Consider the following 22,078-nt stretch of genomic DNA (forward strand, 5'->3'; position numbering starts at 1 on the left):
CACCAGAGAAATACCACTAAAATCTATTATCAGGTTTTTAAAAGAAAGGCATAAACATTCAGTTTATCATTTTTTATTTAAAAGAGCATGATTTACTTTCATATTTTATATGATGGAAAAATCAGATTAGGAGTACATGAGTCAGATTACTTTTAAAGTTTTTACAGCTTGCTAAATTTATCAAAACCTAAAATTTGTTATAAAGAAATTAATTTGTTAAGTACATGAGTAATATATTGCATATTAAAGAACTCATAAATTAAAAAAATTAAGAATCCATAGCTTCCAAATAGATGAATGAGTGAAACCTGTAATTTCATGTCTGATCTTTGCTTTAGAAAACTTCTCTTTCCTTCACTGCGTAGTTAGTCCAATTAATGAATTCTATTTTGGATATTCTGGCTGTATAAATTACTTTTATTTAACTGATAAAGTAATCATATGGCATCTTATATATAGCAGTGACACAAATTTGCCTATGAGTTACAGGTTCATTTCAAATTAATGTTGCTTTCATTTTTAATAGTATCTATTCTAAAAATTAATTTTAGACTTTTAATTGATGTCAAAAGACTTAAAACCAAGTCTTAGAACAGAAAAAACAAGTCTTAGAACATGTTGATTGCAAACACATTTTTTATTAAAGCTGTGGGAAAGTGGACTGATTCTCACTTTCAGTCTTAAATTTTATGTAATAGCACAGTGAAGGTGGAGGTAGAAAAAACAGGTACCAATCTGGATTCACCATGGAATAAATGAAGAAAGGTATTAAAAGGTATTAAATTAAAATGACAACAGTCAGTGTTCACCATGCGATATCCGAAAACTGGAATTTAATGATGATATTAAGAGTATAAAAAAAAGAGAAATGCTCATGTATCACGTATTCAAAACTAAGAAATAATAATGACAACACTAAATCATGGTGTATGTGAAAAACAAACTTGATTGCATACTTAGGATACACTAAAAAAGAACACTCTGAAAAGGCACATACAGAGATTTAAAAGGTGTCATCTGGAGATTCATGAAGGAAAGACCTCTGTGTAACAAAGAGCATGGAGTTGATTATTCGTGCTCCCTTTTAATGCCACTTGTGGGTTACTGCTGTCACTGGAAAATAAAAGCAGGCTCCCAATATGATCAATATCTGATCCTAATTCAAACGGCTATTTACTCTTCTTTGTAACAAACACATGAAATGATAGCTCGACCCCATGTCTTTCTCTCCCCAAGCTCTTTTTAATTCGAAAATGGATCTGTGGCAATAATCATCTAACAACCTCCCAAGTGCTCGTTTTATGAATCTGGCCCTTCCTCAAGAAGTTACACTGAAAAGTCTTTTAATCTCCTTCTGAAAAGAATTTACTGGATTGCATTTAAGTTCAAGTTCAAGGGTATTAAAATGTACAAAGGAGAGTGAAAAAGGTGCTAGGTTATAGATTTTAACTTCTTAACTAGAACACCGACTCAAAATAGATTTTCTAATTTACAATGAATCAAAAGAGAAAACATTAGACCATAGCAAAAGTGGCACGAATGTATCAAAAACCAAATGAATAAACATTTGAGGAGATTTATTATTAGAAATTGCAATAAATTTTGGAAAGATGAATTGATTTTAGTTAAAAGGTATAACTGACAATTTATTGGGCGGGAAGATGCATTATTTTCCAATTGTTATCCATCTACAGTAAAACTGATTTGTGTCCTATTGTATTTTATGGAAGAAGAGAGTGCAACTTTCAGTGATTTAGATTAAATGTATTAATCATAACCAGGCACTGTGAACTATATATCTACTATTAAAGAAGATTTTTGACATTTAATTCTGTAGCAATATTTTGGCTCTGTACCACTCTTCCTAAATCCAATTCCTGCTACAGTTGGCAGATTTCTCCCTTTTAATTTTATGAGGCTTAAAGTAGCATTTAACCACCCATGCGGTAAATAATGCGGGATTAGAAATATTTAGTGTTTTGTTTCCCTTTCAAGAGTGGTAATCCATCAAATCCAAAAATGTTCTCTAAAATTTTTCTATATTTTTGGCAATCTCTAATATATGATATCATAAAAACTATAAAATTAAATAAAATGCATTACATAGCCAGAATAGATCTGCTTTTCTAAAGAACTGTATTAACCTAAAAGAGCAGGTAAAAACCACTTTGAACCAGAAATATGGAATTCTTATTGAAAAACAAAACAAAATAAAAATAGAAATTAAAACATGAGCCTTGATTAGAATCTTTTAATTTTATTCTCTCAGGTAACGAATCTTAATGAGTGTGCAAATAACTTCTAAGCAGTTTAACCATTTAATATCTGTCTAAACCACATACTAATTGCAAAACGAAGTATTAAGTTATATAGGAATGATAATTATTGAACATTTGAATGTGCTACGTATTTGGCTAAGTTCTCTACAAATGCAATAATAAATTTAAATTTAGTATATTGTGTGATGCACATTTGCTCCCAACACGTAAATTTAACTCATAATTTTTTCATAAAGTGAGGCATAAGACAAAATGAACTGATTAACCTACAGAAGTTAATATTTCTAACTATAATTTAGAGCAATTACAAAACATTTTTATGTTTACGTGTGAGCTTAAAAATAATTAAAAACTGCAATTAAAAAGTACATTCTGTTATTAAATCAAAATAACTACCAGAAAACTGACTTTAAACAAAATCAAATTCCAATTTTTAAATTTTAATGCATATGAAATATTAATTTTAGTTATTAATGAATCCAAATTATTACAATAATCACACTATAACTACATGCAGTACTTTGAGATATATCAAAGTAATAAAGTAACCTGTCAAATGAGTAATTATCTATATTTAATCTATATAAAAAACAAATGGCCCAGAAATAAGTAAAGTCTGTAACTCACTCAGGACACATTGATGCCATATATTCACGGTTAGAACATCTAATTTCTTCATGCATATTCATATCTTAATTCACTTTTAATGAAGTTTACAGTAATGATTGCTGTGAAAATAAGTGTGTGTCCTCATAATGTCTAAATGAAATCAAGTATTACCTACCAGAAATAAGATAATCGAAAAAGAAAATGCGTGTGTACACGTGTGAACGTGCGTGTGCACACAGAGGCCCATTTTTCCATAAAGTGTGTGCTTTGCCCTCCATTCCTTTCAGAGCTTCGCTGTGGAGCTGGGAGTTATTTATCGGGGAAAATTGGAGAAAATAAAACCCATCCCATCAGCTAGACAATCAGCATCTTTAAGAAACATTCCAATGGAAAGTAAAGACATTTCAGTAATGAGCATATGACACATTATACAATAATGTGCTTATAATGTATAAGTAACATACGTGATATATATAATAATTTTTGAGGAAACAGGATGACTCTAAGATCATGTTCAATTAAGGAATAAGTTAGATTAATGGGTATTTCCTATAAACAGTCAATTCCAGAGAACTGGCGTGTACTAGTGTTTTAAAAAGCAATTTGAGGAAGTGGGATTAGGGAAAATCTGCGATATTAATAAATATTAAAAAGGCTAGTGCTAAATTTGTAACCTGTATTAAGCTTTTCAATACAATTTGCAACAAATTTAAAAGGGTGAGTTAAGAATTCAACAATAAAAACTCCTGAATCTTTCCTCAAAATGAAATCCCAATCAAATTTTGAAATGGACAACTTGTGTACAAGTTAACCAGAAATTTAAATTTCAGGTCTCATGGTATTTTCAAAAGTTAACATTTCAAAAAAGCAAAATTATTGTAGCTCTAGTTAAAAATACAGAAGAGTATAACTTCCGAAAAATTTCATTTGTAAAAGTATTAGAATTCAGAAGACCTAGCTTAGATCCTTCTTAATGAAGCTACTTCTTTGAAAATCTCAGTGAATCCATAAAATAGTAACTACAATAATACTTTTATCACAGGATGAATGGAGATTGTAAGATGCTCTTTACAAAATATGAAATGCTATTTAAATATTTACTAGTGTCACTGACCTTTTCGGGATTTAAGAAACCCTATCTGATAGGTAACAGAAAAATTTACTTTGTAAGAAATTAGAGAAAGAAAAGATTTAAACGTTGGCAAGGACCTAAAAAGCTAAATCAACAGGTACCAAGAGACAGAAGAGAGAACATGTGAGGTGGAAACAGAACTGACAGGAGGGATGGACGTCATATTTACATAACGAAAACATCACACCGAAAACTAAAACACGTCGAATTAAAAAGTTTAACTTGATCACCAAACACAGAATAACGATTTGCCAAATGTATCCACTAAATGGGCCAAACCATCTGACCGAGATGTATTATTTTAGTGGGTCATTAGGCCTATCCAATTTTTACATATTAAACATTAAGTGGAAATAGCATTTTTACCCTCAAAGGGGCAGGTGTGCAGCTTAATGGGTAAGTCCTTGGGGCGTGGGCCACAGGGCCGGAGTTTAAATCCTGACACTACTAACTACTTAGTAGCTGTGACACTGAACAAGTAAGTCATTTAAGCCATTTGTCCCTGTTTCCTAGTTTATAAGATGGAGAGGAGAATAACGTTTACCCCGGTAGGCCTTTTCTGAACATTAAATGAATTACCATCCATAAAAATAAGAACTCAATAAATGTTGGCTAATAAAATTAATAGTAATCAAATATTTCTATCCTTTAAAAGTGGCCACATAGGATAAAAGCTGATATGAGAAATAAATTATTTAATAATATAGTATAATAAAATGTAATGCAGCCAAATGAATGAATAAATAATTATCATTTACAGCCTTTCAGACATTTTTTTCAAGTATAAAAAACAAGGCGCACAGTAATAAACGCTGTATTTGCACAGATGGGTGCGTGAGGAATGAACTGCGTGTCGTCCGCTGGATACTTTTAGTCCTATTTGACTTTTAAAACCTGTGCATCTATTAATTTTTGCTTAAAAAAATGAAAATTAAAAGAACACTGGATAGGACTTCCCAGTAAACATCACACACGTCAGCTCCCTCCCAAAACCCCACTAAAATGATAATAAAAGATCAGCAGCTCCAAATTTATTACCTGAAAATGTTAAGCTAGAAAGGGGTCACACCTATGGGCCACACAACATACCTTTACTAAAGTCAAGGGAATTCAGTGACCGTCTATGCACCGAATGCTGCCTGTCCTCTGTTTTGCGATCAGAACACTGGCTAGTGGCCTCAAAGGCTATCTCGTCTGCCACCCCACACGCCTCGAGGCAGGAGATTACTTATTAGGAGATAATTTCAAAGAGAAATCCCTAGGATAGCGACATTTAAGGATTTGTGCTCCCCCATCCCCACCCTACAAACCAAAAAGCTAGCAAGCCCCGCGTCTGCACACTAGGCGTCCAGTCAATTTTTAGCCTTATCTGCTATCACATCATGAAACACATAAAAGGACAAATTACAAACCATGGGGAACTCAGACGCTAATGTGGGCGGGAAAGGATGGAACTTAAGGTGGCACCAAAAACTGAACCAGTGGTGGCAACCTGCCCAACACACGGGGTGACACCCAGGAAATCCCTATCGACATTTTAAAAATTATTAAGCACATACCACATGCCAGGAGCTGGGCTCCTGGCACTGGGTGCCACATGTACCTGGGGATACAATACACACATGAGCCGATGAGGAACAGTGTAAAATAGAAAAGTTACCCATTAATGAGTGAATGCGTGGCAGAGACAGTAGGTGAAAGGCCACTTCAGAAGATGGAGTGATCTCTGAAGTGTGAAGAGTTGGGGAAGGTTTTGAAGAAAAGGTACAGAGCTTGAACTTGGAGGGTAGACGTCTCATAGTTAAGAAGAGGGGTGCACCACGGCGAGCAAGGGTACAGACGAATGGCCGGCCTGACACGAGGCAGCTGAAGAGAGGGTGGAGGTGCAGAGAGCACAGGGCCATCGGGAGAGGGCGAAGCGTTACAGGTCATAGGTGAGCCGTGAAGGTAGAAAGGCACAACCTGGACTTTATGATAATGGCGGTGACAACTATTTTTTTGCCTCGGGCATAACCATGTTTTAAAAACGCTTACTTGGAGTGACCTGGGAGGAAAACCAGACGAGAGAGGAGAAAACTGTACTGTCCGAACGTGAGCTTGTGAGTAATGCACTGGGGCAGTGACGATGAAATGGGAAAGCAGGGGCTGAGATGACAGAGAAGTAAACGAGATGCTGATGGGTGTGGAAAGAGTGGACGAAGACAGGACTCATACAACTAAAATTTAACTTGAAGAATGAAAACGCACTTAGAAGCAGAGCTTTCCTTGACCCATGTTAGTCTCTTTTCTCTCTCCCCTTTCCAATTAATTTTTACTAACCAAACTGTAAGGTACTGGAGGACAAAGACAAATCTTCTTCATTTCATGTCCCCAGCCCTTCCTACAAGGCAGATGTCATAAGCTTTCATTACATGTGTGTACACCTGAACCAAGAAATCTATGGCTGAAAACGCCACTTAGCAAGACATTCAGTTTCTGAGTCAAAAGTAACATATACTTATTCATTTGTCCACCAAATGATAGGCTCCTTTAACATATTTTTGTGGATCAAATATTAGAAGAGTCTATCATAGATATATATATATATATATAAATGAAACAGAATGAGATAACATCTAAGTAATAAGAGTTTCAATTTTAAAGACTGTGTAATTTTTAAAGAAGTATTTCTAGACTACATACTTCCATATCTATAAATCTGAAAGACCTCAAAAAGACCAAGCACATACCATTAAATACTGCAACTTAAAGATAAACACACCTGCAAGTTCAGAACTGTACTGACCTTAAGCGCTGTAATGGTGAACTGTCTACGACCAGTTATCAGATTTAAATGTGACATTCGAAGAGAAGGATGCTATGTACACTGTTAATAGCACAAGTCATCATTTCTTTGGTATGTAAAGAAATCATCACACTTCTACTTTATTCCCCCATTAAGTACCGGTCAATGTTTTAAATAGTTGTGATTTGACAACAAAAATTTTACAAGTTTTATTGGCTTAAAATATTTATAAATACCTGTTAGCATGTATCTTTGGTTTGTCAGAACCCCCAGCCTGGATGACAGGCAACAGATATCTCGCTGGCATTCGCTAACTATAGTACAGGGAACACCTTTTATTTAGATCACTTCACTGTGAATTCTCGGTTGTTCAAAATGACCTTCAGTTGGAGGATTTGCAGGTGACTTCAATATAGAAAGCACGTGTCAAATATTATTTGGAAGTGTTCTACCCATCATTGATTTTGAACTTTTCTGATATTAGATATCTGACATATCTGAAGGCAAATTAGAAAACTGAGTTTTATAGACCATCAGAATAATTCTATCAGCAACATAAAAGGCAGAAAAGCAGAGTTGAAGCTTTGAAGAAAGTGAAATGTTTGCAGCATTTCTGTTTCCCCGATTTTGATGGGAAAAAAAGAAAAATAATGGGGCCTCTACAATATCACTACCGTTTTAAAGTTTGATGAGGATAAGGAGGGGTCTTCAGTCTCCATCTGTGGAGTCAAACGGTTACCAATCATTGGTCTTAATTTCTAAAAAACAATAAGTATTTTAGAACATATTTCAAAATTTTGTTAGGATACAAAAAGGTTTTAAATGGTAAGAAAAATCTTTCTTAGCAATACTTTTTAAAACGTTTGCAAATTCGATGTTTTTAAAGAGATTCATTAAAAAGTCCATAGCTCTTTTCCTCAAAAAAAAAAAAAAATCTTAAAGCATTTCTTTACTAATAAAGTGAATAATGACCTGAGAATTTGCATGTCAATACAAAAGTGAAAAAATAAAAAGGAAGCATGGCATTTAACGCATTTAAAAAAAACATAACAGACTGTTGCCCTGTAACAATATGTAAGTAGCCATGAAACAGAATGACTACTACAATATTACAATACTAACTTTCAGAACATGCATTATGATTAAATGAAAAGGGGAAAATGAAAACACTATATAAATATTTGGCACCTGCAAACTTTCTTTTATTTAAAAAAAAAAAAAATGGAAAAACGCCGGGAGTAATACTATACTTTGTAAACAAAAGTGGCATATTTTTGCCATCTGCAGGCCCACCTACAGTGACATTGAAAGCTGTGGTCAGCCTGGTCAGGAATCAGGAGAGAGATCTAGAACCTGTTACAATTCCCTGGATGAACAGGGCTGGGTAATGGCTGCCCTCGCCTCTCTCTCCATGTTACCAGACAGAGGAGAAGACCTTACATTGGCCAAAGCTGAAAATTATTCAGTCCTGCGAATCACACCCTTTCCAATCACCTTCATGCCCCGTGATTCTCTATCGCACTACCATTACCACGTTTAATTTTCTCCATAGCTGTTTTTATTTACATACTCATCTTCCCCCCACCGGTTGAATTTATTTTTACTCACTAAAATATAAGCTTCTGGCAATCTTGTCTGTCTTGCTCACCACCGTAACCCCCGAAGCCTAGAACAGTGTCTAACATAGGGTAGACTCAAGAAATGTTTGTTGAATGAATGGACACTACACAAAAGTGGATCGGAATATATATAGGGGTTCAGGCTACTGTGGATCCCATCTGCGGGGGGAACAAGTAGAGAGCTTAGGCTCCTAATTATACAGTAAGTCCTCAGTTACTGCTGTTATAAGTTCTTGGGAAATGCAACTTTAACCAATTTTAACAAGGGCTAGTTAGCATAAATGACAGTTAAGTCCTATGGCATATTTCCATATATTAATTAGCCTTTAGTAAAACAAAAGAAACATTCAAATACTTGTTGAATGAAAAAATAATTATATTACTATATATCTCTACTATTTAAATTTGTATATAGATCTATTCCACTCCTAATAATGTATAATACAATAAGACTAAATATCAATATTAATATTATTTTTATAAAACAGAATGAAACATTTTAGATTCATATTTTTAAATATCAATCACAGATATTAAATTTATATAATATGAACTATAAAGTTATGAATGACATCAAAATAGAATTTTAAGTCAAATATTAAACTGTCTTTTATAAAATAAATATTTATTATAATTCTATTAAGCAGTACTTTTCTATGACACAAAATCTATTTTATCTCAAAATAAGTTCTAAGAAAAAATATCAGTTTCCACCATGAAATCTGATCTCAAGCGGATTGCAAGGTAAGATAAAAACTAAGTTATTACATACACACTAAGAGAATAGAAAATACATGATGTATATTTAGAATATAAGTAATTCTAAATATATATTCTTTTAAAATTCTGCAATGTATCCAAAAAATTCTTTACATTGATTCATAGAAATTATAATTAAGCATTTAGTTATTGAATTCTATTGAAAAATATTAGATAGCTAGCACATGGTCAAAGTACCATTGAGAGCATATGCTGAACTTCTAAAATTCATTTTAGATTTGTTTTCTGCTATAAAATTTCTCCTTTATCTTAGACTAGCCTAAGAGAAGTCTATCTAGTTCCCTTATTTAAACCAAATCCATTTAAAATGGCACTTCTGTTGTGAAAGGCTATAAATCTGACTCAATATTCCTATTGTCGTATTCTAAGAAATAATAAAACAAAGGTTGAACAAGACATACAGAGTAAACCATGATAGTATCATTATCATTATCAATATGCCACTCATGAAATCTGGCCTTCTGTGACTTCACAGAAGGAGGGAAAAACACACAAAATTCCTTTTCTCTTCTAACGGACTGACTCAAGATTCTGAACAGATACGAGCTATTGTATTGTTGAATAGAAACAGTATGCTTACTTGTACAGCATGACAATTTAGATTAAGGTTAGATGTTCACATTCTCAGATATTTAAACTTGATAAACATGTATAAAGTCAATTAAATCAGATTCATTTTCTTTGACAGAATAACCACCACCATCACCACCAACCTTTTACTCATTCCAACCATGCAAAAAATTTGAAACAATTATAAAACTTTTAGACAGAATCCTATAAGCCTTATGTAATATTTATGTTGGATTTCAGGTGCTATATTTTAAATGGAGCCATTTACTTCCTGATCTTTCAACAGACTACTCAATTCGAATGCTAACTTAAATAAATTAACCTGTTAAAAGAGTGTAAGTTTAAAAAGAATAAAAAATGACCTCTCACCTATGGAAAATATTAATTAGGATGCTGAGGAGGAGGCCATCTTGGCTGACTGAAACACTGTGCTGAGGTCAGGTTCACGGCAGCCACTTCGTAAGTACCCGATCCCCAAACTGGCTCTGGGTTACATCCTTACTCTGAGATTATTCTGAATTGCACTTGAGCATGAATTCTGGATAATGGCCCCAGGATATCCCTTGGAATTATCATTTGTTTAATTCTCCTAAAAAAAGATAACTATTAGAGGCTGGTTAGCTGAACTCCAGTAAACTGGTGCTTTACTCTAATAGGACAGCTATACTTAATTCTTCTCAACATTAAATTCGCAGGACTGTCTACATTCACACCTCATGTATGTGGCCAAATTATTTTTAAAAATCAGATAATTCTGGACCAAAACCTCCTGAACAGTACAGGTCTTTCTACAAATGAATAGCTTAATGATAGGGGGTGGGGCAAGGAAGAAGTGTTTAGAACAGTTTTTAGTTTGCAATTAAGTTTTAAGATTTAACTCAGTAGCTGTCAATCTAAAATTCATTCAAAATTATTCTTCATAGATATTAAAGACAAGGGCTGGCTCAAATACAAACGAGGTATGACAGAAACAGGAACGCCTGCCATATAAAGCACTTTATATGCTAAGGTATATTACACTAAAATACGAAAAGTTTCAAAGTCTAAAATTCTGCACTTGGACTCACAATACAAATGTTCTCTAAATCATGAGCTTCTGTGTTTAATATGTCTAATAACAGTAACTATCAATTATTTAATATACACTACGTGACAGATGCTGCAGGACCCATCACGTAAACATAATCTCATTTAATCCTGACCACACTTTTAGAAGTAATTATTGTCTCCATTTAGCAGAAAGAGAATGCGAGGTTCAGACTGCACCGACAGAGTGAAGAGGAGAACAAGGCGGACCTTCGAAACCCGTGAATTTCCTACGACATCACTTGGCTCTCCGCGAAACTAGAGGCGATCGCCATGACAATTTCCAGGTTCCACATTCACAAATTTGCATACTTGCTAATATTTTTTGCAACCCCAAAAATTCAACACTTGTGGCACTTCTGTGATCATTCACGGACATGAGTAGGGCAAATCTGGGTCAGGACGCACACGGGCACTCCCCACCGAGGTCGCAAAAGGCACGGCTCTGCCTTCCCGTTTCGGCTCTAATACAGTGCACAGTGCCCTTTGTGTGGTGCATTTAGTGTCACGTCTTTCACACCGCTGTGCTTTTTGTTGGTGGTTCATTGTTGTGAGTGCCCCCCAGGCACAGAGCTGCAATGCGGTCGCCTGTGCCTAAGCACGAGGAGGCTGGGACGTGCCTCGTGGAGGAAAAATCTGTTAGATAAGCTTTGTTCAGGCGTGAATTACAGTACGGGCTGTTGGCCGAGAGCTGAATGTTAATGAATCAACGATATGTATCAAATAAGGTGCTTTAAAAACAAACACACACAAAACGAGGTTGATCGACTAATGGAAACGTCGTGATCAGAGGCTCACGGGAACCCAACCCTACTGCTCCCTTGGGAGCAATGGCTTAGTATTCAGTGTTTGCAGCAACTTCATGGGACATAATTACGGCGAATAATGAAAACTCCAAAACTTTCTCCCCCAAAATATCTGCATTAGTATTTCAGTAGAAGGTTCTCCCTCGGTCATTTCATCGTTGTATTTGCGCAGGTGCCTAAGAAACTCCTCAGTGCCGTTCTGTTCAATGAGAAACAGCCACTACCTGTGTGTGACTTTGCTCAATCTCTTAGAAGCAACCTGGCTTTCCAATGTGAAAATCTGAGGAATTAAGTTTCATTTCTTATAACTGGAAGTCACGGGTACTATTTAAAGACAACTGTGAGCTTATGATTTTTAAAACTAGATTATTAGAAATAATATGGACGGTATGGAGCAACAACAACAAAGAAATGCAGCTCAGGAACTTAAAAATATCAGCAGAAATTGGAACTCTTACCTTTCTTGCCCAAGTCAGATATTTTATTCGGGGCGGGGAGGGGTAGGGGGAGAAATTACAGTACTTAAAAATCCAAACAAGGACAATCCAGGGTTGAAAGAAAGAAAATCTGAAAAAAGCCCATTGTCTTCAGTAAAATTTTGAATACAAAAAACGTAGACCAGGAAAACAGTTTATAGCCTGATGCACTCATTCCACAATAAACACACATATATAGTAAATCTCCATCAAGTGAAACTTAATCACCTTTTTACAATTTAGAAAGGAAAGGCAGCTTTTCCTATGGGTAAGCAATGTATCATCAATACCATGAAGCTAGCCTATCAGTTGTAATAGCTTCTATAAAATACCACAGTGAGATTGCAATAAGCCTAGAAAATGGGCTACAAATCCCAGCTATGCTCAAGCAAGCAGTGAACCAAAAATAAAAATAGGTAAAACTGAACCAAGAACTAGATAGCATTCATCTAGATTCATGATCGGTAAGGCAAAGTTCATAGGCCAAGGTTTTAAAGTGACTTATTCAGATCCAAAAGACAGTCATTACATAAAATAAAAGTATTCATGTAATTCAGGAAAAAAAAAAAAATCATGAATTTTCACTGCAAAGGACATAGCATAAAAAAGCTTACTCACAATTACCAAACACCACATTACTGTACCTCTAAAATATCACTTTAAATATGCAAAGGTAAAGAGACTCAGAGTTGCATTTTATCATTTTTAATCTCTCCAGTTAGACAAGCAATCTAAAAAACGTCACACATTCCTGCTGAAATATTCCATATCGCAATAACTTTAGGTAAAGGTCATGTCAACTCCAAGTTTCTTTCCCAATCATCATATTTAAGTTGGCCATTAAATGCTGAATTAACAATTTATCTATACAATAACATAAAAACACAGGTATGAAATCACAGTTTTCATCAATTATTTGAACTTATTAAAAATATCATTTTAATATAACCATTTTGAAGAATGCAAATGGCCTGAACGTAGTATAGTGTCTAAATTATACTACCAATAGAAATGTTACATTTCCCTTCTGCCTGGAGAAAATGAGCTCATGCAAGTATTTTTGACACTCACAGTGACACATACGGTCTGTCATTCTAAGAATGTGCAAGCAGCTCTCACTTTTAAACATGAAAATATGATTCAGAGTCATACAGTTTTCTGAAATATCAGCTTTCACATGATTTCGATAAGCTCTAAGCCAAATGATAATTTTGACTGGTTTCAGGTATCAGACAAAGCACATAATTAAAAGGTAGTAGTAAATGATTCTGTTAGCACAGACTAGTAATCACGGCGGCTAGCTTAAAGCGAGGATGATTTGCAGTACAACGAAAACTGTAGTATAAAATACAATGAGTTTGAGATACAGAGCAGATTATCCAAGTAGAAAGCAAACTTAAAATACAAGCTCTAGAAAAAATGATCAACCTTACCTACTACTCATCTTAGCCCTTGTTAAAATACCCTGAGTAAAATGCAAGTATCTTAAATAATGCTAGTTATATACGTTTTCTCTAGAAATGAACCATAAATGTTAATGCATCACGTTTTTTTTGTTTTTTTTTTTATTTACAACAGTCAGGTAATGTAAAAATTAGTTCTTAACCAGTCACAATATAAACATTAAAGAATACCTACGTGACATCTGGACGTTTTTAATTTTCTAGCTTTTGTTAGCAGTTTGGCAAAGCAAGTGATACATAAATGGTTTCAATGTAAAAAAGAAAAATCATAAAAGAGAAAAATATATAAAATTTACAGTAGTTGCTACCCACCCTGGGCCAACCTAGATCCCTAGAAAGCTTCTCCCAAAGGAAGCATGCCAGTCCTCCAGCAAAAACAGCCCCATCTTTTCATCAGAGGCTCTCCCTTCAGTGATTCTCCTCCAGGGGAGAGGACAGGAGCCAGGTTCCCTCGAATGCCATTCCCCAGATGTTCAAAACGAAACTAATTTATTAGCATTAGAAGCTTTGGTTTATAGGGGAATCTCACTGGTCCAGTTTGTAGCCTACAAAAAAATGGATTATTTTTGAGTATAACATTAGAATGTGAATAAAGGATGAGGATGTGGCTTTTTATTCCATAGAAATGAATACATTTGCAAACATGACAAAAATTAAACAAACAAAAAAAGCATGCCTACCATTGAAGTTGGGGTCCCTCCAGATTTTTTAATGTTCTTAGAAGGCATTCCATGAAGGCGACTGAGTCTAGCTTGGAAACCTGGAAAATCCAAGCACTCAACTTAGGGGACTCTATGGTCACTGGGGCATAGAAAAAGATCCTGTCAATGACAGGATTCAAAAAGTAAGTAAGTGGGCGAAGGGAAGCATCTCGAATAGTCGTGGGGAAAAGGCAAAGCCTGAACTTAAAGGGCCTGAAGCCATGCCGGGCCGCGGTCTAACGTGGGCAGCGCACAATATCGACTGCTTAAGCATGAGGGTGTCATCCGGGGCTTTCCTTTGCTTCTGATGTCCCTTTCCCGTCATGTCAACACTTTCACGGTGGGGCTCGCACGACCCCAAGTCTAACCTCTCTAATAATTTGAGAGCACGACGGATGCAGTAGCTGAATTACTGGTCCACGTGTTTCGTTACAGCATCTCGTGTTTGCAGCCTTTCATTTCCAATTTTGCCTTAGATCCCTAGACTGACTAGAGCCCATGGTACCCACCCGGCAGGAAGCGCTACTGACCTCTTCTTCCGGGATGCGACATAAGGGGGAAAGAACCGGTTAAGATACTTTCAAAGACGGGATCCGGTAAATTTTTGTCTAGCTCGGCGGGGTCTTCCTTTTCCCACCAGGGCACAATTCCAGTGATGCCACATGCTCCACCCGACTCCTTTTCGTAAAACCAGTCACTCTGCTCATCATCACCTGTGCAAATACAAGAAATCCCCCAAAGATTCGGCTTTATTATCCAAATAAAGCCAGTTGTCAGGTTGAGATTTAAAAAATACAAGAGAGCAATTCAATTTGAATTTCTGATAAATGATTAATTTTTAATATAAATATAGAGTATGTATATGGAATTTTTAGTATGTATACTAAACATACGTAAAAATAATTTGTTAGGTATCTAAAGTTCAAATTTAACTGGGAGTCCTGTATATTATTTGGCAATTATATATATAATCTATCTATATCTATATATACATATATATATAAAACCTTTATTCTACCCCACAGTTTCATTTAAGAAATGGTTTTTTAACACTATAACAAGAACTGCCATCAACAAAAATATAAAATGCTGTGTTTTAGAACTAAATGTAAAAATGCGAAAAACAATAATAAACCAGTTAATCCTTTGGCAAAAACTATAGAAAAATCCATTTAAATTGCTATCCTTTCCACATTAAGGAAAAATAGGCCTTAATCTCCTGCCAGAAATTAAAAGGTATAAAACTGCAGAACTTATTCTTTGCAGCTGATAATGGTATCTATTAGCTTAATTTCATGATGTATATGGAGTGTAAAAGGGGAAACAGTCATGAACAGATGTGACTAAATGGAATTAATCTGATTAAGTTCATTAACCAATAGCTGTGAAAAAGCTGATTTTAAATGAAAAGTGACAATACTGCAGAGTTTACAAAGAAACTTATACCGGACTACTACAAGGTGTTTTTTTATCACTAGTCACAGTAAGTTTGAGAACATCCATAAGTAACCGTGGCGTATTGATCAATTTAAAATTTAGTTTGAAACATGCCCTGGGTGTGAATCAATAGTATTTTTTAGTTTAAAAAGGAATAATAAAGAGACAAAAATACAGAAAAAGGGAGCTTTTAAAAATAAGAGAGAAACAGCATTTTGAATACAATCTGTATTCAAAAGTCTTCTTCAAAAGTTTCTTCATGATTCTTATAAAAAACTACTGCCACAAACTTTTCCCTTTAGAAAAAGTTTTTGATTTCCATTTCTCATTACAAATATTTTTTAATGCAAATTAAATAAAAATGTAAGCTTCAACTGAAAATGATTTTATGGGAAACAGCTATATTTCAAATTATAAGGGAGAAAAAAATTTTAAGCATTTGGAAAACCAGAGTCACCAGTATTTCAATTGAGGATTTAATAAAAATTAGTTTTAAAAAAAATCACAATTCAAAACACATAAATATCAGCACTTTTACTGAGAGTTATATTGAAATTTCACAGATTAGGTATAACCATTAGAAAAGAAAGGGAATCCCTTGAAACTGACTACCCTAGGTCTTAATTCCTATTAAGACAACTTCACTATAGAAAAACAAGGTTATTTTGCTCTTGATGTGAGACACAACTTTATTCTTAACAGGGAAATCAAGTAGGTAAAGATTACAAACTTGGGCTCTAAAGGCAAACAGATCAATTAGAATTCTAGTGTTCTGTAACATTGGGAGTTACTACAACACTATTAGCCTAGGTTTCATCATCTTAAAAAGGCGGGGCGGGCAGATATCATAAGGGGGTTTAAAGAATTTAATAAGAATTTAAAGTAAATTAAATGTGAAAAAAAAAGCACTCAGCAATGTGAAATATAATAAGCTCACAATAAATGCTAGCATAATATTCTAAGCTACTCCATGCTTTTCAAAGATTGATAGGCTTATTAAAATGTTATTTTTTTTAGAGTTTTTTCATTTCATTTCATTACCAAATTCAACAGTTATACTATAGCTTTGGGTAGATCTATGTATTTTAACGAGAACTTAGGTATATTATCGAGATAGTCAAACTCGCTCTTAGCCCTGAGGTTCTACCATATTTTAGCAAAATCTCTTCACTTTAAAAAGTCTACAGCTTTTAAAAGTTATGTACCTATTTATCCAGGACAAATGGTTTTACAAGTAAACAGAAAAGAATGATCACTTAATTTACTGGTATTGCCAAGAGAAAAAAATGTTGTCTAAGAAAATTATTATCTAAGAAACAACGGTGTGGGATGGCTATTATGTTGTCCTTTTTCTCACAGCATCTTTAAACTACTAATATTTAAAACAATAAATAGTACCTTTACCCTTAGAACTTACTGCTTTCCTCTAAAGATTCTTAAGAAATACATATAACATTTATGATTGAGGCTCTGCACGTATGCCTCCTGCTCCCTTATTAAGGTTTTTATACTTTCTTCCAGAAGAGGTAGTTTCAAAATAATGTCACGGTAAAGTATGAAAAGCCTCAGGAAATTTCTAAGATGGAAGAGATCTAAGTTGTCAAACATTACTGTTTAACAATTACAATATTGAATCCATGAAAATTGTCTAATTACTTACAAACTAGATAGGGTGAATAAATGTCACAGCTGAATAAAAATGACAAATGACTTGCAAATCCAACTATATAAATGCTTAAACAGAATTAAATACACTTGAAATCAGGTGAAGAATGAGAACCAGTGTCTTGTAAACTTGCTAAAAGAGACAAAGCTGAGAGGACGGAGGTATGTAAAGCTTCCTGAAGGAAGATAACCCTCCTTCGGTGTTATCAGCTCTGCATACTAGCATTAGAGATAGTCAGTTACTTGAGGTTATGAAGACAAGATACGTCCACGGCATGTGAGAGAGTTAAACCCCAGTGCACTACGTCGTGTGCATAAGGTAAATGGGTCGCAGTCATCAACTTATGGAACAACTAGTAATAAGGATAACTTTACAATGAAGACTTTTTCCAAAGAGAGAAGAAAAATGACTTTTCAGTACCTTGTCTTCCCTCATCGTTGGTAAACAGACCAGCATCAGTGCTGCTGAGGCTGCTGGACTCACTGTCATAAGGAAAAGAAAAAAAACAGATCAGAAGAACAATTGATCTCTCAGTCGTAAAATTTAAAAGACATGGCAGCTCAGAGATGGACCTTAAGCCTAACAAAGATTTGAAAGGAAATAAGATGATTTTTTTTTTTATTCTTCAAACTGCAAATATCCTGGTTCCATTAACTACAGAGCATATTATTTTGGGCACATAAAACCACAGGAAGCTAACGGGATCCTGACGGGACGCCAGATGTGACTGCAACGAGGTCCTGACACAATGGATGCATTTCATCATCTGCTTTCCTCCGACGCACACTGCTCCTATCCCATGCCATGCGGTTCCGCTCGAGCTGCGGACACCGCCGCTCGGTGAAACGGGAATAGGCTCCATCGAAAGGAGGCTAAGCCTTTCTTCCACACATGAAATACAAGAGCCTGCGACGAAATTACTTTTCACAATAACCACATGGGCAAATATCCTGGAAAGGATATTACTTAAGAATCCACAACAACTCTATGACTCAGCAAGAAAAAAAATAGTTGACAAGAGTAACGATCCAGATTAAATCAAAGTTAAGGTCTCTCTGGGCAAAAACTGAGCAAAAAAAGATTACCAATATGAAGGAGTATGCGAAAATAACTCCTATAGAGAAGCTGGAGCGTGTCAAAATTAACATACAAGTTAAAACAAAGAGTAGGCATTCGATGGACATGAACTAATTGTTAATATTAGTTCTAATACAAGAAATGTGATAACATAGTTTAAAACAAAATAAGGTCGTATGATAAACGGTTTGTCCTCTAAAGAAAGTGAATGACGTTCTTTAAAAATTCACACATATTCTCTTCATACTGTAATTCTTAATTTTACTAATCAGAAAACTGCCCCAGGTGAATTTTTATATTATAATACTTTTTTCATTAACGTCCTAATCTGTTTTAAAGTATTTAAATTGAGTATTTAAAAAAAAGATTAAAATTATAGATGAGGTCTAAATCCATATATATTTTTTGAAGATAAAATTTCATCTCGGTTTCTGTTTGAGTTTTTGAAAACAAATATAAACAAAAACTAAAAGAATTTAAGTGACACTGTCCTTAGGAACTCTGAACCTTTAACTTTCTTCAAGTTAAGAGAATGTATGAAGCTCCCTATACTACATAAGCATTAATGAAAAAAAGTAATACTTTCTAAGAGCACCGAATCCACATTTTATTTACAAACATACATGCTGGTCGATGCACAGTGATGTTAGAGTATTAAAATCACTTTGGGAAGTTTGTGTCTTTTTGCTATTTAGCTGTCCAAACTACTATTGATTTTTTCTTTCTCTTCTGTGACTCTGTAGTGCTTTCCTGTCTGTCCCCAACAACGCAACTCTAATAAAGGGACTTGTACACACCTCAGGTCCCCGTCCCCTTGAAGCAAAATGTATTTAAAATTCAGAATTCTTCAAATTTTAGAGAGGTATGTTCTAAGATGCCTAGAGGGGGTTGGGACAGCACTCCGTAATCAAACACACTGATATAATTGTTTTCAATTAAATGAATGAATATCCACATTAAATACAGGTCAACTTAGGTCTGGCCACAAATAAATTAGGTTTTCACAGCTTTCAGAATTCAGATTTGCAGATAAAGGATTGTGAATCTATGTGCTTTTCATCTATTTATTTTTTGCACAATGGTCTTCTAATCTCTCTGAGTTCAGATTTACCCCATCTAATATATTCTACATGTAAGCAGGTTCATCTTATCAAAATATAACTTGTTGACTAAAAATATGGATGGGATCCTGGAACACGAAAAAGACATCAAATTAAAACAAAGGGAATTCTAATAAAGTATTGACTTTTGTTAATAATGTGCCAACACTGGCTCATCAATTCTGGCAAATGAGCCACAGGAACGTAGGCTATTAATATTAACAACAGGGCACAGGACATCCATCTCTGTGACTTTTCTGTAAATCTAAACAGTCTTAATAGTCTTCCATTAAAAATCTAAAGTTACTTCGCCACACCTGTTGGATTAAATTTAGATTTCAAGGCACTCTCTCTCTGGGTAGACGCCCACCTAAATTCTTCCCATCCTCGCCTCTGGTCTTTCTCTAAGGGGGGTCTTTATGTCCTCGCTCATCTCTCTCTGCTTGGTCACTCTTCTCAAAGATGTAAAGAAATCAAAACCGCGTCTCTGAGACCAGTCCTTAGTTCTCAGAGATCCCGTCCTAACTTGAGATATTTTTACATGCGTTTTAAACAACGTTTCCTAGTTACATTTCACCTCACTGACGTCCAGCTAGATGCTCCGGGCACATCGTGTGGTTGTTAACGTGTTCATCAAATCAGTACCTGACGGCCATTATGGCTCACTTGCCAGGACACCTTCTTCCACTTTTTTCAGTGTGACTTGTATAGCGCAGAATTCAGAGGAGACATGCCCTGAATGCTTATTGAATTAATGGATGTGCACTAATTGCAATCTCCAGCCCCAAGCTGTTCATTTCCTCTATTTTCTGAAACCTGGGCACCATCTGAGAGTCCTTTTTCTCATTCATCCTCTGACATACAGTCGGTCAACCTTCCAGGGTCTCCAGCTCTTAAAACTGCTCTCATATATATTTTTTTTCTGTACTATCACTGCCATAATTCACCTATTGAAGGACAGACCGGAGGTCAGTGAAAGCCGAAGGAAACACTGCTGTCAGGATCACATGTGTTATCTTGATAACATGAAAATCTAATTGATAACATGGGAGTCTAACTTAGTTTCTTCACTGACTTCCCCATTATTTATATGGTGAAATTCAAACTTTTTACCACAGTGCACGAGGCCTTTAAGACCTACTTATTGCTGTCACCTCGACTCCGACTTTATGTTCTGGTCATAATGAACTACATATACTTTTACGAATATACCACGCTTGTTTCACAAGCCATGCCTTCGCGCAAGGTGGCCTCTACCCAGCAATGCCATTTCCCTCCCTTACTTCCCTCCTCCAACATCCCTGCAGGCTTAGCGCTGCTCTAAAGCACAGCTCCTTCAGGAAGTCCTCCCTCCAGTACCTTCCTTCCGCACATTTCATTTTCATCACCTGCTTGTCTGCTATTCCAGATTATGACGCTTAGAGAACAGGGGCTGTCTCATGAGTAGTCTCAGCACTGTGAGTGAAGAGTGAACAGCAGTTACTCAGGGCCTGTTAAATCACTCACACACACTGAAGCAGTTCAATTCTTACTTATAAATCGGTTCCAAGGAAATACATAACTTTTTACAGGAGGAAAGCTTTGGAAGTAGTCTCAAAAAAACTTACACTTGTTGGGAAAACACCTTAAATATTTAGCAGTCTTCCCACAGGACGAATATGCATCTAACTCTTAAGTGACAAGGAAAAAACAGTTATACACGTAAGTTAAAATAAAAGAAATGAAGAGGGTTTCATCTCATTTCTCTTCCACGGTAGATCTCTGTCAATAAAAGGGAGGCTTGCCCAGTCCATCCAGAAAGCAGGGAATCTGTGAATAATCCAGAATTGAGCACTATCTCCACTGACTCCCTCCTTCCCTCCCAGCAAGTGAGCAAGATAATTACTTTCAAGTCAAGCTAAGTGTCCTCAGTCACAGTGGACCTATAGCAGCATACAAATCATTCTCATTCTAGTATAAAAATGACATGTTTCTTAGAAGAAAAGCAGAAACATAAACTTTTCAAAACCTTTCTGAAACGTTTTTAAAGTAATTTTTACTTCTTTGGAAAAACTGCATAAATACATAAATAACAAACCATTTCTAATAAAAGGCCCATTCTATAAAATTTTACCAGGTCCTACTCGTGTCTGTAATCACATAATCACATTTACAAGCAAAAAAATATATATTTTTTGTAGATGTATGTATATGTATATGTATGTGTATATGCGTGTATATATATATATAAAATATATAAATATAAAAATATAAATATAAATATAAATAAATAAATATATATATATATATATATATATATATATATATATATATATATATATATATATATATTCTATAGGTCACAATCTACTTTTAAAACGCTAATCCTACAAATTAAAAATCAAATATTCTTTACCGGACCATTTTAAGGAATGATTTTTCTGCACTGGTTCTGCATGTGCTTTTAAGGACACACCTAAGAGGATGAACAGTATCAATACTTTCTCGTTTTC

General features: G+C 35.0%; 1 protein-coding gene across 4 annotated transcripts in view; it reads right to left on the reverse strand.

The window, feature by feature from the left end:
• GPATCH2 (G-patch domain containing 2) overlaps positions 1-22,078 on the reverse strand; it is a 139,663-nt gene that overhangs the window by 107,299 nt on the left and 10,286 nt on the right. For 3 of the 4 annotated variants that reach the window (XM_039883380.1, XM_039883379.1, XM_039883378.1), the window contains exons 3-5: positions 17,830-17,891; positions 14,837-15,019; positions 14,286-14,365 (exon numbers count right to left, since the gene is read on the reverse strand). In XM_039883380.1, coding sequence (XP_039739314.1) covers positions 14,286-14,365; positions 14,837-15,019; positions 17,830-17,891 — 325 coding nt within the window. Of the gene's footprint in view, positions 1-12,831; positions 14,151-14,285; positions 14,366-14,836; positions 15,020-17,829; positions 17,892-22,078 lie in introns of those variants that run through there. The other variant, XM_039883381.1, reaches the window with a different exon arrangement.

The sequence above is a fragment of the Pteropus medius genome, unplaced genomic scaffold, assembly GCF_902729225.1.
Source record: "Pteropus medius unplaced genomic scaffold, Ma_sr-lr_union100, whole genome shotgun sequence".
NCBI classification, from domain to species: Eukaryota; Metazoa; Chordata; class Mammalia; order Chiroptera; family Pteropodidae; genus Pteropus; species Pteropus medius.